General features: G+C 34.9%; 1 protein-coding gene across 1 annotated transcript in view; it reads right to left on the bottom strand.

The window, feature by feature from the left end:
- The window catches only part of LOC109819613 (2,3-bisphosphoglycerate-independent phosphoglycerate mutase-like), a 9051-nt gene extending 3875 nt beyond the window's left edge, over nt 1-5176 (bottom strand). The window contains exons 1-5 of the mRNA XM_020385390.1: nt 5070-5176; nt 4800-4978; nt 3545-3672; nt 2821-2971; nt 2540-2743 (exon numbers count right to left, since the gene is read on the bottom strand). Of these exons, the coding sequence (XP_020240979.1) occupies nt 2540-2743; nt 2821-2971; nt 3545-3672; nt 4800-4961 (645 nt within the window). The 5' untranslated portion in view covers nt 4962-4978; nt 5070-5176. The remainder of the gene's footprint in view (nt 1-2539; nt 2744-2820; nt 2972-3544; nt 3673-4799; nt 4979-5069) is intronic.

Below are 17331 nucleotides of genomic sequence, written 5' to 3'. Positions count from 1 at the left end.
CTCTCATGAATTGGATCTTTTTAACATATGAATTGCATTTTCTTATTGGTGGATATGGATAGACATCAACATGAATGTTCCACTTGAATGCACTCCTAATGGACTTGAATTTCTATTTAACTGCGATAAATAGATAAGGATGGTATAAGTTGGGAATTTGTTTTGCGTGGGAAACCAATCACATGGAACAGGATTATTATCCGAAATGACGGAGGAGAAAGACATACAAATAGACTTAGAATTCATTTGTTCGGCAATAGTGAACCCAACTGACTATGAAATGCATCATGATTATCATTAGAAGTAACTTTTTCCTTCAAAATTACAGAGTTTCTCTCATAAATAGCAGGAGTCGTATTAGACTATATCATTAGAACCAAAGATAGTCTGTTATTGTAGAGAAGACAAATGGATGTTGAGCTAGAAAGTACCACAATATTTCTCTGGGCAAGCAATAATATCTTTATCTATAAACACTATTGCTATTTAAGTTAGATATATAACTTAAGGCAAAATTGCCAGATTGATATATTTTGTAAATGTTTGGTGACATATTGGTATATTTTCTTTTAGTTTTGTCAGATTGGTATGTTTTGTTGACTCCGACGCCAAATACACCTTAAATTTGGCCGGAGTTACTGTTCCGACCAGTGCTGACAGAATTTCTTGCATAAAACCCCCTCATTAAAACCCCATCATGCTCCTATCCCCTCCTCCTCATCCTCTTCAACCTCCCCCTCTCCCTCATCCTCTTCCTCCTCATCCTCTTCAACCCCCCCTCCCTCCCTCCTAAATTCATCCACAGCTGCTAGTAGTTCAGCTTGCTTCTTGTTTGGGAAAATATTATCAACCTTCATCCTTTCCCTAAACCCATACGTTGGAATCCTTGCGTTCAAGTATGCTTCAAGCAACAACTCATGTAATTTCATCCTATTTCTGAACCCAGCTTGCCTTCATCCATTCTCTTTCATGTGCTTAACCAAATCTTCCCCCTCAAATAGAAGTTTATTTTTAGCATATATCCTCAGAAGAGCATCATAGAATTTTGATGAAACTTTATTTCCCAACTTCAATGTTTTCTCAAATACTTCCTCAGCCTTATCTACACAACCACGACGAGGTTTAGCCTCACGGCTCACACACTTTCCAAACCCTCTCAACATCAGAAGCTTTGTCAAGAGAAGCATATAGAGGGAGAACAAACTTGCAAGCCATAGATTGAATCATTAGATCAGGTCACATTTCCTCAGCTTTCATCTTCTCCACAATATGTTCGATGCCATGATGATGATCATGATGACGAGGTTTTGTTGAAGAGAATGGATGAGGATGATGATGATGAGGATGAGGGAGAGGAGGGAGAGGGGAGGAGGAGGGGGGTTAGGAGCATGATGGAGTTTTAATGAGGGGGTTTTATGCAAGAAATCACGTCAACACTGGTCGGAACAGTAACTCCGACCAAATTTAAGGTGTATTTGGCGTCGGAGTCGACAAAATATACCAATCTGACAAAACTAAAAGAAAATATATCAACATGTCACCAAGCCTCTATAAAATATACCAATCTGACCATTTTGCCTATAACTTAATAGTAAAAAATATTTAATAAAAAAGTAAGACCCATTATATTTGACCATGTGCAATGCACGTGCATCCCACCTAGTAGCATTAAACCAAGGAGTTTTAGAAAGAGCTAAAAATAGTCCAAAAGAACATGATTCTCATTATATCATTCGAAGTAACTTTTTCCTTCAAAATTACAGAGTTTCTCTCATAGATAACAGGAGAGTTGCATTAGAATATATCATTAGAACCAGAGATAGTCTGTTATTGTAGAGAAGACAAATGGATGTTGAGCTAGAAAGTACCACAATATTTCTCTGGGCAAGCAATAATATTTTTATCTATAAAAACTATTACTATTTAAGTTAGATATATAACTTAATGGTAAAAAAAATTTAATAAAAAACTAAGACCCATTATATTTGACCATGTGCAATGCACGTGCATCGCACCTAGTAGCATTAAACAAAGGAATTTTAGAAAGAGCTAAAGGTAGTCCAAAAGAACATGACTCGTGATACAGATGAAGAGTAAAACTTCTTGTCATGGGAAGCAAAACCTTCATAGATTACAAATAAGGAGTTCCATTTTTTTTAAACACCAAGGTTAAGAAGAATAGATTAAAAATAAAGAATATAAATAAATCCAAGTAATTTTTCAAGGAACTTATAATATACCCACACAAAAGTATGTTCATGATATAAACTAAAGCTCCATTGAAATAAAACATAACATCCAGCACTATCTAATAGAATCATCATAGACCACATATAAATGACATCTATTCCTCTATAATAATGGGAGGACCCAAGATTCACTATTCATGCTACAGTAAATGATATATAAAAAATGTTACTGTATCACATACAAAAAATGTATTTTAAATACAGAATTACTATAGTGGAAATAAAAAAATGGAGACCATGCTTTGCATGGGGTGCACACTAGTTCTACTAAAGGGAAATAATATTAATACCTCATAGCGGTCCATGGTAACATACATCCGCCCACCACCAGAAGCAATTTGTGCATCAATACCTTTCTCTCGCAACTGCAGAAGGGTATTTTCAAGTGTTTCTACAAACCCTACACTTGATCCATCCAAAACATCACGACCATCAGTAAGAATATGCACTCGAATTCTTTTGGCACCATGCTCACTGGCACCTTTCAGCAACAGCTGCAAGTAAAAAAAAGATCATTAGCGCAGAAAAAGTAATGTATACCAAAGACGAGAAGGAAATTTCATTTAAGTACCTGTAACTGGTCAAGCCGAGAGTGGACACCCCCATCACTCAATAAACCTATTAGATGCAGAGTACCTTGCTCAAAGCATTCCTTGATGTAATTAAAGCCTTCTCCTTCATAAATCTTCCCAGAGGCAAGAGCCAGGTCAACCAGCTTAGCACTGTAATGTAAACAGCCTTTCCTTCAGTACAGGGCAATCACAGATGGTTCTAACCAATTGGACAAAAGGGGTCAGCAATGACAATGACAACGATAAAGAGAAGTTGTGTCCTTGAAGATGTATCAATATTAGATGTTCTAAAGTCCCTATGTTTGCATAACGGCCACTGTATGATTTTTCCTGGGGAGCAGTGAACCTACTTTATATCCATTTAAAGGGGTAATTTTGTCCATTTACACAAATTTAAAGTAAATTGCTCCAAGCAGTAAGCGGCATCAAGAAAACATTAACAATGTTGACATAAATGAAATTCACAGTATATAGTAAAAGGCTCTATTTTTTCCTGTGATTTGGTCTATTTAATATACGTTTATTTAACTTAGAAAAATAATTACCTAAACTCTTGAAATTTGGAGAATGATGTAGGAGATAAAGCACAAAATGAGGATTCATAAGATAGAGTTCGTAAGAATGCCTACAGAAGCCCACTTCTGAAACTATCCCATAATAAACTAACTGACATAACTAGAAGCAGCAGTAAATATACTAGACAGAAAGATATAAAAACCATACCCTTGAGCATATATCCGGCCAGCACCCAACGCATTGTGACCTACTTCACTGTTACCCATGTCATCCTCAGTGGGAAGTCCCACCGCAGTGCCATGAGCCCTTACCAATCTCCATCTCTCAGGGGCACCCTTCAGAAAGAATATGAAGTGTTAATAGCTGAGCTTCAAACAAAAACCTAGCTTAGAACTAAGCACATACAGAGAAGCGGGTTGTCGCACAATCTACCCATCATTCCCCCCTCCATCTTAAATTCAATGAACCGTATATATTATCCCAATAGTAAGAGGATATGAAGAGGCATACTTCAATCTTACGCTACATACAGTCTAATTCCTAGCTAATATCCATTTTCCCTACTTCTGGCTTCACTTCACTTGCACCCCAGTTATAACTAAAGCATCAAAGGAATTATGAATTTTGTATAAGCCTGATCTTCCTGATTGAGCTATAGGACTGGCTCCTTACAAGGTAGATCAAGTTTTACTCTATGCTTCAAATTTTCATCCGACTAACAGGAAACGCCCGTCAAAGTAGTTATCTTGTGTATCAATCAAATCTCATCAGACATGTTAGAGCTCTTAGTAGCAATACATGCAAGAAACAAATTTAATAGTTCAAGGGGGACGAGAAGGGACCAATGGAATCAGGCCAAGAGGCACAGAGGGACGGGGGCCATCATATTTTCCAACATTGAGAACATACAGTAGTTTATTGTTTAATGACAAGACAAAAACTTTCGCAGCCAATAAAAAAAAAATCATAAAATCACCCCCCAAACACAAACTTAGCCTTAGGAGCTGTTTGGTTGACTGGTTTTATAGAAAATTTTATAAAAAATGACTGATAGTGATAATTTTGTAAATAAATTTTTTCTGGAGATTTCTGTAAACTTTGTTTGGTTAAAAAAATTACACAAAAATTTTCTATAAAGTACAAAAAATTATCTCAATTATAGAAATTAATTTTCGCTCAAAATGAACGGAAATCAACCAAAAATCTGATGCATATATTAAATATATTAGTACAATTTCCACGCAAATTTTCATGGGTATTGGTAGTAAGCTATTTTCTATAAAGAGAAATCTAACCAAACAAAAAAAAATAACATATTTTCTATAAAGTTAGAAACTTTCTATATTTTGAAGCAAGAAATATGATACTCTTTTTGAGTTCTATAAATTTTTCCTACAAATTTTATAAAAATACACAGAAATCTTTTTTATATAGAAATTGAACCAAACAAAACCAAACTTACATTTCTGAGCGAATCCATGGTCGGCGTCTTGGCGACATGAATACAGTTATACCTATCGGGATCCGCCTCGCCCCATCCATCCAGAACAACTACAGCCACCGTCTTCCCCTTCGGCAGCTTCGGATGAACCGCCAACTCCCATGAGAAACCCGAGCTGCTCATTTTCCCTCTAAAACCCCCTGCAAAATTTGACCAGCAAATAAGATTTTGAGGCTCGATTTGATCGATTTCGATGGTCGGCGTAGGGTTTTAAGGGAAAAAAGATCTCACCTTTTTTTCTGGAAACTTCTCGGTTCGGTCAGGGTTTGGAGGTCTGTATAGAAAAATGTGGAAAGCGATACTTTTTATAGGGGGGAAAGGGAGAGACCATGGGCTTCGTTTCCTTGTTGGCTGAAGGGCTGCTTGGTTCGTTTCCGTAAGGAAAATTTGGAGACAGCCCCCTGTAATATTTTCCAGTTTTAAAGAGACTCCCTGTAGTTTTATTTGTTACGAGTAGAAGTCATGAGTTTTTTTTAATTAACTTGTTTATTTATTTTCCACTCTTAAAACTGTTAAAAATATTTGAGGAGGTATGTAGACCTCTTATAGTTCTATTGGTGAGGATAGATATCCAACTACTAAAAAACTTTAATTTTAAATGAGTCAAAGAGCTTTACTAGGAGACTGTATTATTGGTACCTGGGCCAATACTGCATGGGGTTTGTTTGCAATGAGGAGAATAATAGGGTGTCTTTTCACAATAAATAGAACTATATAAAGATGGCTTTGCCACTTGGTGATATTACACGTAACATGTTCGCAGTTGACCCAATAGGAAATGGAGGCCGAAAGGATTAATTATAGAAAATCCTCCTTAACTTTTTGGGAGTAGCAGTAAACTCCCCTTAGCTCTTTTTTATTACATTAAAATTTTCTAAACATTGTGAGTTATTGCACATAGCTTTTCTAACCTTTTTATTCTGCTAAATTTCACATGAATATTTTTTATTTAATCGTCAAATTAGCTCTGTCAATTTAACATCTATGTGACATACATGTGTTGAAAGATGAAAAGAATCTCTAAGTCCCAAAAAATCACGTAGTTTCTATTTTTTTAATAAAATAATTTCTTTGGGACTAAAAATAAAATTTTTGTCTTCTTTTTTGTCAATGCTTACCAATGACATGTTAGAGTTCATGCAGCTTATACGAAGATTAAAAGATAATATTTAGGTAAGATCTAAGGAAATAAAACAACTGGTGTGGGGGGGTGTTATGTGCAATAACTCCTAGAAATTTAGTGTGTTTAGCCTAAGGGGGTGTTTGGTTGCATTGTTTTTGAGAAATGTTTTCTCAAAAGTACTGACGCATGACATTTATGTAATTAATAGTTTTCTATACATTTCTATAAACTGTGTTTGGCTCCAAAAAAATTTACAGAAATGTTTTCTGTAAAGTGTCCAAAAGTAACAAATTTTATGGAAATTGATTTCCTTCTAAAATGGGAGGAAATCTCTTAAAAATCTGACGCATTCATTATTTAAATAATAAAACTTATTAACTCTTTTCTACAAAGTTCTTACTTTTCTATAAAGTTGGTGGTGTTTGGTTACATTTCTATAAATTATAGGAAATGTTGTTATTTTCCCAAAAGTTATTTCTCATTTTCTTGTTTTGAACCAAACAAGCACAATACAAAAATAAGAAAATTTATACTTTTTAACTTCTCAAAACTTTTTCTATAATTTTTTTAAGAAATACAAGGAAATCAAATTTGGGATGGAAAACATTTCCTATAATTTATTGAAATGTAACCAAACACCCTCTAATAAAAAGGTTGAGGTGGATTTACTATCAGTCCCCAAAAGTTTAGGGGTTTTCTATAATTTAATCAATTAAAAAACATGAAAGCTGATGGTTCTGGAAGCATGATGTTAAATATATACTAAATAAATTCATGTACGAATTTAATAGTAAACATTCATTTAATATACATTAAATATCACTGATTGTCGTTATGGAATACTTTCTCGATCAGTGGGGTCATTATTTTATTAAATTTTATTATATTTTCAATCTAAATTTTGCCTCCAAAATTGACCCGTTATTTTATGGAGAAACGGTTTCTAGCCCATTGGATCTAGGAGTCTACGTGTACAGCCGCCATGAAGAAAACCAAAAGCTGAGAACGCCCTAGCGGCCTAGCCCAAAGAAACGATTAATTAAGGGCTTGTATGGTTATTTCCTAAAAAACCAAAAAATAGAAATGAAAATCAAGAAATCTCAAAAAGTCCAATTTCACACATTTTCATCCCTAAAATTCACTCACAATATCTAATAAAATATTATTTTTATCCAACAACTCATCCACCACATCTAATAAAATATTATTTTCATCCAACAACTCATCCATCACATCCCCACATCTAATAAAATTTTATTTTCATCCACATCATCACTCAACTCATCTCATCTCATATTTAAAATCACTCACATCATCCAATAAGATTGTGACAACTCATCTCATCTCATTACATTTTATTTCTTTGTTTTCTTCCCAAAAAGCTAGGAAAATAATTTCCTAAAGTGTGGGTCACATCATCCAATAATATAATGACAATACATCTCATCTCATCTATTTTCTTATTTTTAAGAAATAACCAAATAAAAGAAAACAATCTAATACAAGAAATATGATTCTTATAATTTATTTTCTTATTTTTTCCGCCAACCAAACAATATCAAAACAAGTTTTCTTAAAAAATCACTCACATCATCCTATAATAAGGTGACAACTCATCTCATCTCATATCCATTTCTTTGATTTCCTTCTTTTTTTAACCAACCAAACAATCCCAAAACCTATTTTTCTTAGAAATAGGTTTCATTTTCTTTGATTTCCCTCTTTTTTAGGCAAACAAACAGGCCCTAACCCCCTCAAACCACTTTACATCTCTCTTATTTTTTTATTCTCCTTTTTACCTCTTTGGGCCTGTTTGGTTATTTCCTAAAAAACCAAAAAATAGAAATGGAAACCAAAAAAATCTTAAAAAGTACAATTTCACACATTTCCATCCCTTAAACTCACCCACAACATCTAATAAAATATTATTTTTATCCAACAACTCATCCACCACATCTAATAAAATATTATTTTCATCCAACAACTCATTCATCACATCCACCACATCTAATAAAATATTATTTTCATCCACATCATCACTCAACTCATCTCATCTCATATTTAAAAATCACTCACATCATCCAATAAGATTGTGACAACTCATCTCATCTCATTAACATTTTATTTCTTTGTTTTCCTCCCAAAAAGCTAGGAAAATAATTTCCTTAAGTGTGGGTCACATCATCCAATAATATAATGACAACTCATCTCATCTCATCTATTTTCTTATTTTTAAGAAATAACCAAACAAAAGAAAACAACCTAATACAAAAAATAAGTTTCTTATAATTCATTTTCTTTTTTTTCCGCCAACCAAACAATATCAAAATAAGTTTTCTTAAAAAATCACTCACATCATCTTATAATAAGGTGACAGCTCATCTCATCTCATCTCCATTTTTTTTATTTCCTTCTTTTTTTAGCAAACCAAACAATCCCAAAACCTATTTTTCTTAGAAATAAGTTTCCTTTTCTTTGATTTCCTTCTTTTTTTAGGCAAACAAACAGCCCCTTTGTCGAAATCATCTCATGTCTAGGATGTCCCCCTCCTTTAGGGGCTGTTTGGTTGTATGTTTTTACCATGTAAAATGATAGAAAATGTAAAAAAATGGGTCCCAATGTTATCTTTCATCATTTTACATTGTTTGTTTAAATTCTCTTTTATATAAAAAGCTTACACCTTTTGATGATGTGTCACCGAAAGCAAAATCCAAAATTAGGAGTGATTTTGTTAGAAAGCTGACACAATGAATGTGTCCAAAAAAATAATAAAAAAGTCAAAACCTTGTAAAAAATGGTGAGGTGGATAACCACTTTCCATTTTGTGTCATAAATACTCTAGTTTACATTATACTATCCAAACAATATAATACTATTATTTTAGGATTCACAAAGATTCCTAACCAAACAATGTAAACACTCGAATGGAAAGTGGTGAGGTGGATAACCACTTTCTATTTTGTGTCATAAATACTCTAGTTTCCTAAAGGCATCCAAACAACCCCTTAATCTTCTTCTTCTATTTCTCTCACCCAAGCTGAAAAATCACCCTAGGATAATTCATAGCATTTTTCTTTAAATTCGTATAAAATAATTGGTAAAAACCAAAATCTATAAATTTGTATGACAACTTTAATTTGCACTCTAAAAAAATTCCTTTTGCTCAATACTAAAAAGTCAAAGGGAATTTTTTTTTTGTAGAACTCCACTAAGAATTTTATCAATCCACAACCATGTCAATAACCACCAATGTTGGGCGGGCCAGTAGGTCACATGTATGCCAAAAGGCGCAACCAAAGGAAACAAACCACCAATGTTAGTGAAGCTGCAATCGCAATGGGAGACAAGTTTCGTGCCAAAATTAGGCAAACAAAGGTCAAAGATACTGGCTTAGTAACGACTCAAAATGGGACGATGATGCCGATGAAGACCTCAACATTATAACCTCTAGAACCACCGCTCTCGAGCAAGCTTTCCTCTCTCATGAAGACACTAATATCGCTAGAACCGATGATCGCGGACCCTGGTGACTCGCCGAGAGCAAATTTGAGAAGAAATTAGGGTAGATCACCGGAGAAATCGACAAACTGATATTGTGATTGTAAGCATTGTCAATAAAATTTCATATAATAAAATTAGGAATTCATAAATTACATACCTCTGTGAAAAACTTGATTAACATTCTCCAAATGATCACTGATTTTCATAGTGTCATCCGTAAATTGATTTTCTATTATAGAAAGAGTTTTCTACAAGCGATTAGCTTGCACCTTTCGGCTAGACTTCATTTCTCAGAGAAAATGCTATGAATTATATGCTGGTGAAGTAAGAATAGAACTAGGCTTCATTTCTCTACTCCCTCTTCTGGTGGGTTCAAGATGATCTTTTCTTTTCCTGGAATCATTTTGATTTTTAGTATTACTTAAAGGAATAGAAAATAAAGTTTCCATAACCTCTTCAAGAGAAGACTTTTCTCCAAGAAACTCACAACAATTAATCTATCTTCAATGAATTTCACATGTCTGCTCTCAATGATGATCTTATCTATTGGATCATACAACATGTACCCCTTAGAGAGCCCATGATACCTAATTAATAGACACATTTTAGTCTTAGCTTGAAGTTTATCTCTTCCTGAATCTTGGATGAGAACAAGTGCAACACAACGCCATACCTTCATATAGTTCAACTTTGGTGTTTTATCATATCAAAGTTCATATGAAATTTTGACAACAGATTTAGAAGGTACTCTATTCAGAATATGAATTGCAGTAAGCAATGCTTTTCCCCAGAAAGAAGTTTGTAAATTTGTAAGTGCTAACATGGATCTTTCCATATCTAATAATGTTCTATTTCTTCTTTCTACAATCCTATTTTGCTCCGGAGTACATGGTAGACTAAGCATATGCACAATGCCATTTTCTCTACAAAAGTCATAAAATAATCCAGACTTATATCACACCCACGATCAGAATAGAATGTTTTTAATGTTTCTTCCAGTTCTATTTTCAATCTCCTTTTTGAAAGCCTTAAAAACATATAAGGCTTTATGCAAGAGATGTATTCTTCCAAATTTAGAAAAATCATCTATAAATGTAATAAAATATAAATCACCATTTCTAGTTTGTACATTCATAGGGCCACAAATATCTGAAGGGATGATATCAAGAATATCACTGCTTCTCTTAGCTATAGAAGGAAGTTGAACCTTAGTCATTTTTCCATATAAACAACTTTTATAAGTGGGAAACTCCACAAAACTTACATTATCAACTAAGCCATTCTTAATTACCTGACTCTCTTTGCCAATGTGCCTAAGACGCAAATGCTACAAATAAAATTCATTTGACTGGATAACAAAATAATTAGAAACTTCACAAATAAGATTTTCACATAATTGGACTTGATACATATCTGAATTTCGAAAACCTTTCATTATTATTACATTATCTTTATACATCACAAACTTTCCATTTCTAAAGTAAAACGTAAATCTATGTTTTCCAAACAAAAAATAGACAAAAGATTTCTCCTCATCGAAGGAGCATAAAGACAATCTTCTAAATTAAAAACTTTATTCTCTTGCAACTTTATCTATAGATCCTTTGTCATCATTCCTCATATAGGTAAAGCTTTGACCACTTTCAATTCTTCTTATTTCCTTGAACCCTTGTAGATCATTTGATACATGAACAGTTACACGAGAATCAGCCCACCAACTAAAATGTTCAATATACAAAACACAACATTCAAGAAGAAATGACTCACTGAGATTAGTACTCAAGCTGTTGCCGTCAATATTCTGGTTATTTGCAATTTTTCAAGCTTTGCAATTCTTCCTAATATGACCAGACTTCTTACAATAAAAGCATAATTTTTTGCTGAGATTTTACTTCAACTTGTTGATTAAATGTCTGCTGATTACAATCCTGATTATAACTTTGATATCCAAACTTCTTCTCTTTCTTCTTGAAGCCTTTATTATTTTTCGATTTAAACATCACATTACTAGCAGATGAGTTTGGCTTTGCTACATCATCAACCTTTGTGATAGCTTTTCTTTCCTCCTAATGATCAATCTTATTAATTAGATGCTCAACTGTCCAATTAGACTCAACCAATGTATAGTAATCCTTAATATACTTGTATGAAGATGGTGATGAATTAATGATTGTGGACACAATGATTTTCTCATCAACAACTCGTCCATGAAATATCAATTCATTAGCAATAGCCACCATGTCATTAGCATGTTTCCTAACATCAGTTCCTTCCTCACATTGAGCTCTAGTAAACTTCTTCCACAAGTTGTTCACATGAGAATCATATTTCTTCTCATATTTAGCCTCTAACTTGTCCAAGATTTCTTTAGTGATGGGAGTATTAAAGTAAGTCATTCGGAGGGTTTGTTGAGACCACCAAGCACATAAGATTTAGAAATATCATTGGCCAATTTCCAGTTATTATACTTTGTAAACTCCAAATCAAATATAGCTTTATCAACTTCATTAGGCTGGAGTTTCTTAGGAGAGCAAAAAGAATATCCTTATACCCATAAAAGGTTAATAACATATCAACTCTTTGTTCACATAGTTAGTTCCATCTAGAGCTTCATTTCTCAGAATATCCGCAAACGTGAAACCACCACTAGGTGAAGGCAATACTATTCCTATAAAATAAACATATACAAATTATTCACACATCTTATGATTTTTAATAATCTCAATTTACCCGATGGGGATTTATGAAGATTATCAAATTTCATAAGAACAAATCACAACATTCACAAAATCTAATCAAAATAATATTATATGACTGACATTACCCGAAGGGGATTTAGTAAGCCATGTAATAACTATTATCTACTCAGCAGAGATAATTATATGATTTATATTACCCGATGGGGATTTAATAAATCATATTATTAGCCACAAATCACTACGATAATAAACATAATTGTATGGTTCACATTAACTGATGGGGATTCTGTCAACCATATAATTAGCCACTAACTAAACATTAAGCATTATCTAGTGGGGATTTTGCAAATCGTATAGTTAAAACATTCAGTCATAATATCAATCTGAAATCCTAAGAGACTTATCAACTATAAGACACTAACACTTGAACAAGCAGAAACTTGAAAATGATCCATAGAAACATGATTATATAATTAATGATGTTTCTGTAATTGATAGGGAATGCATACATGATTGCTCGTGCGCCATGTGCAAATGTCTCTGTACCTGTGCCCTACTCTTTGGTAGAAGCACTTGAGTTTGATTTCCAAATTCCATCCTCTAAGTGTCCATAAACAGAGCATATGAACAAAAGATAACTGTTGCAAGAACTATATTGAATTAAAAAGAAATTGAGATGGTTAATGTTGTTGGGATTGTCACCGATTGTGTCTTTGATTCTTAGAAATTGAGATGGTTAATGTTGTTGGGATTGTCACCGATTGTGTCTTTGATTCTTTGTAGAACTTCATGAGAATTAGATAGGATTAGAGATCTATCATGATTAGGAGTTTGGGTTCCATCATGATTAGGAGTTTGAATCATATTCTAATTAGGAAGTTAGACTAGAGAGAGGGTTTTGATTTCCCTATATATATTATTCTATTGTTGGAGGAAAAACTAAGAAGAAGAGGGTAAAGAGAAGATGTAGTAGAGAGAGAGAGAGAGAGAGAGAGAGAGAGAGAGAGAGAGAGAGAGAGAGAGAGAAGAGAGAGAGAGAGAGAGAGCTAATATTCTTGTAATCTAGGGTTAGCAGAGGGCGTAACCTGATTCAAGAATATTGTGCGAGAGGCGAGGGTTTTGTGATCTTTATCCGTGCAAAAGATTACAAGGAGTGCGCTTTAGAGAGAATACGAGGGTTGATTATGTATGTGAAGTTGAGAGATTGAGAGACGAGAGTTGAGTGGTTCCTCTTGTAGTTCTCCCTGATACATAGTGAATTTCTCGTATTGTTACCTCATGGACGTAGGTCGAAGTTGGTCGACCGAACCACATAAATTCCGGTGTTCCTTTTTTCTTGATTGTGGTTGTTTTATAACTTGTTGATTGTGAGTTGGCTTCGGAGTTGCGCATATTATAGTAGACGGGGAGAGTGAAATTCCCCAACAAGTGGTATCAGAGCGATGTTGATGGATCCGGGGGCGAATTCGCAAGATAGAAGACGACGTCGTGCAAGATTGAAGATTGGCGATACAAGAATCAAGATGAAAAGAAAAAAAGGGAAAATTACTATAGCAGTGACAGAGAACTGTAGCTGGATACTGTAACAGGAACACTGTAGCACGTGTGGGTACTGTTCACACAGATCCAACGGTTGAGATTGATTTGTCTTTTAATCAAGGATTTGGAGACAGATTTTGATGATGCAGGAGTCGTTCCTAGGGTTTTTCGATGTGCTGAGTTCATTTTTAGCGTCAGTTTTATCAACTTTAATCTCTACAGTGTCTGATTTTAATTTTGATCGTGGTTAGAGAATGATGACTTTTTCGGGTCCGATGTTCGATATTCCGCTATTCAACGGTAAGACAGATCTGATGGCAGATAGGGCAAACGAGTATGAGACAAATAAGTCTAGCATAGAGAATCAGATGTGATTCTAGCAGTAGAGTTGTCAGCATATAATTATTCAAATCCATCGCGGGAGCAGTAGTTGGTTGGTGTGTAAACTCGATGAGGACATTGCCAGATTAGGTGGAGCTTGCAAGCTGGCACGGCCGAGTGACACACATGGTAATAGAGATGGTGACATTGGACTTGAAGACGATGAGCGCTCATATTCAGTTCAAGCCAAGTGATGGAGGAGATCGAGGCATCCGACTCGTAGTATGGAATAGGGAGGTGCATCGATATGATTTGAGACGAGCGATGCAGGTGGAGCACAAGGACAACAAGTAGGTGGATGTTATTGTCACGTTCAAATTGGGAGGACAAGCATGATTGATTTGCTTTTATTGTCAGAGGTGACGAAGATCTCTTGGTGCACACAAGAGAGGTGGAGGCGCCACGGTGAAGCAGATGATAGTGTGGGTCACGAGACAACTAGTTGGAGTACATGTGTTATGATTAGGAGTATGGCTGCTTCGATTTAAAGTACGAAAAAATAGAAGACTCTGGTGGGAGAGACAAAGTTTCAAGATGACGATGATATATCTTCAAGGGAGTTTGGGAATCAAATCCAAGGTGGAGATTGTTGGGATTATGTCTTTGATTCTTTGTAGAACTTTATGAGAATTAGATAGGGTTAGAGATCTTTCATGATTAGGAATTTGAATTCCATTATGATTAAGAGTTTGAATCCTATTCTAATTAGGAAGTTAAGCTAGAGATAGTGTTTTGGTTTCCCTTTATAAATTCTTCTATTGTTGGAGGAAAAACTAAGAAGAAGAGAGTAGAGAGAAGATGTAGTGAGAGAAAAAGAGAGCTAATATTCTTGTAATCTAGGGTTAGCAAAGTGCGTAGCCTGATTCAAGAATATTGTGCGAGAGGTGAGGGTTTCATGATCTTTATCCATGCAAAAGATTCCAAGGAGTGGGCTTTGGGGGGAATATGAGAGTTGATTATGTATGTGAGATTGAGAGATTGAAAGATGAGAGTTGAGTGGTTCATCTTGTAGTTCTCACTGATACATAGTGAATTTCTCGTATTGTTACCTCGTGGACGTAGGTCGAAGTTGGTCGACCGAACCACGTAAATCCCGGTGTTCTTTTTTTCTTGATTGTGGTCGTTTTATATCTTATTGATTGTGGGTTGGCTTCAGAGTTATACATATTGTAGTAGGCGCGGAGAGTGAAATTTCCTAACAAATGTGGTCTTATATGTACATATGCCAAACTATTCCATAGGCATGAGATCAGGAACTAGAAATAAAATTTGAAATATGTAGCTACGTGTTTCAATAAGAAAGCTACTTCACCAAATAACAAAATTCAATTGAACTGGAAGATCATATGCATATCAGAACATTATTAAGAAAAACTCCAGTAAGGATTAATCAATATAATCATGGAATCTCATTGTGCTATTCTAGCAGAGGCATAATCGCTTGCAATTGTAAGCAATGTTAATGAAATTCCATATAACAAAATTACTAATTCATAAATTACATACCTCCGTGACAAACTTGATTAACCTTCTCTAAATAATCACTAATTCTCGTAGTGTCATCCGTAGATTGATTTTTCATTATAGATAGAGTTTTCTACAAGCGATTAGCATGCATCTTTCGGCTAGACAGGTAGAATTGCAACCTCACTTGTAAGACCATGGAGGAATATATATGAAAAAACTTTTATCATCCCTCGAGATAAAACTTTTCACCTCCCCATGTAGAGTTATCACTAGCCATGATTCTCCACATTAATATGCCAACAAATCCATAAAAAAAACACACACATGACCTTTGGGTTTTCCAATAAGTTATAAAGGTTTAACATAGTTAGGAAATTAAATAATTCGTAATATTTTAAAATCAGTAAAAATCTTAGAGTGATGACCATTGAAGAGGAGCATATAAGGCAAGAAAGGCTAGAGTCCGATGATAAGGATGAGGATGTAATTGATGAGGAGACGAGACGATATGACATAGACAAAGGGGTTAAAAAAGGGAATAAGAAAGAAATGAGCTGTAAAACGGTATGAACGAGTTAAATGATTATTTCTTTGGGTCTTGGGGGTTTTTCAGCTTTTGATTTTTTTTTCATGGGACCTAGACACATAGATTTCTAGATCCATGGGGCTAGAAGCCATTTTCCCTTATTTTGTGTTTTATTAAGTTTTCAGTCTATTTCCAAGCTAAAGTAGTTTTTTGTTATATTGACTTGTTGCTAAACAAATGTCAGAAATCGAAATAATCCGAAACGTTTCTGCTCCAAATCCAACATGTCATTTCTTGAAGGGCTACTTCCGTTTTTCTTTTTAACAGCCTTTGGACGACAACGGGTCTCAAACCGGTCATGCACAAAGGCCACCCTTTATTCGAACCCTTTTCTTTAGAAATTTTTTTATATCTACCTCACCTTAAATCAGGTGTATTTATAGAACTATCCCTCGGCTCAAATCTAATATTTTTGAAACTATCCTTTGTAGAAACGGCGAACACATTGACGAGGTTCTAGAAATTTGAAGCTGGGAACATTTTGAGTGTTGTACGGTCGACCGCCGAGTTCGTCGCGGTCGACCGCAAACGTGCACGAGTACATGATAGTTTCTAAAGTTCTGGTCGGTCGACCACGAGGTTAGGTCCCGTCGACCGCCAAACATTGTAATGGTTTTCTGGATTCTGCCGTTCTGTCTGGTCGACCGCAAGCTTTGGCGCGGTCGACCGCGAGTCGGGTCTGGGCCGCTTTAGTTTCCTACACTGTTTGAGATTTCTATTTAATATAAATAGAAACACAATTTGTTTAGGGTTTTGTTTGTTGGAAATTTACAGTAAAAAAACAATGAAAGAAAAATTTGACTTGTATTCCTCTCAAAATCAATTACAATTTGGATTCCGATTACAAAAGAGAGGAGAATGAATTTGATTCTCCCCTTTGTTTAAAACTGGGTTCTTCTTGGTAGCGATGGAGTGCTTCCTTCGATTGCTTGTGTCGAACTTGCTCTCCGTTGACGATCCGACCGTCTTGATTTACTGGAACGTAGTCTTCTCCTCACGATTTGACGCTGTGGAGAACTTGCAAAGCAAGTTTAAAACTCTTGATGAGTTGATAACTCTGATCGAGTTTGAAACTCTTGAAAAAGAGTTGATTTGAACCGAGAATCGGTTCTCAAGCCAAGGCCGAAGGCTTCAAGGAATGCTCCAAAGGATGAATGCCGATCTCTCCCTTTGCTGCCAAGTCCCAGATCCGAAAAT

The sequence above is a fragment of the Asparagus officinalis genome, chromosome 8 (assembly GCF_001876935.1).
Source record: "Asparagus officinalis chromosome 8, Aspof.V1, whole genome shotgun sequence".
NCBI lineage: Eukaryota > Viridiplantae > Streptophyta > Magnoliopsida > Asparagales > Asparagaceae > Asparagus > Asparagus officinalis.
This window is presented reverse-complemented; position numbering and strand designations above follow the sequence as displayed.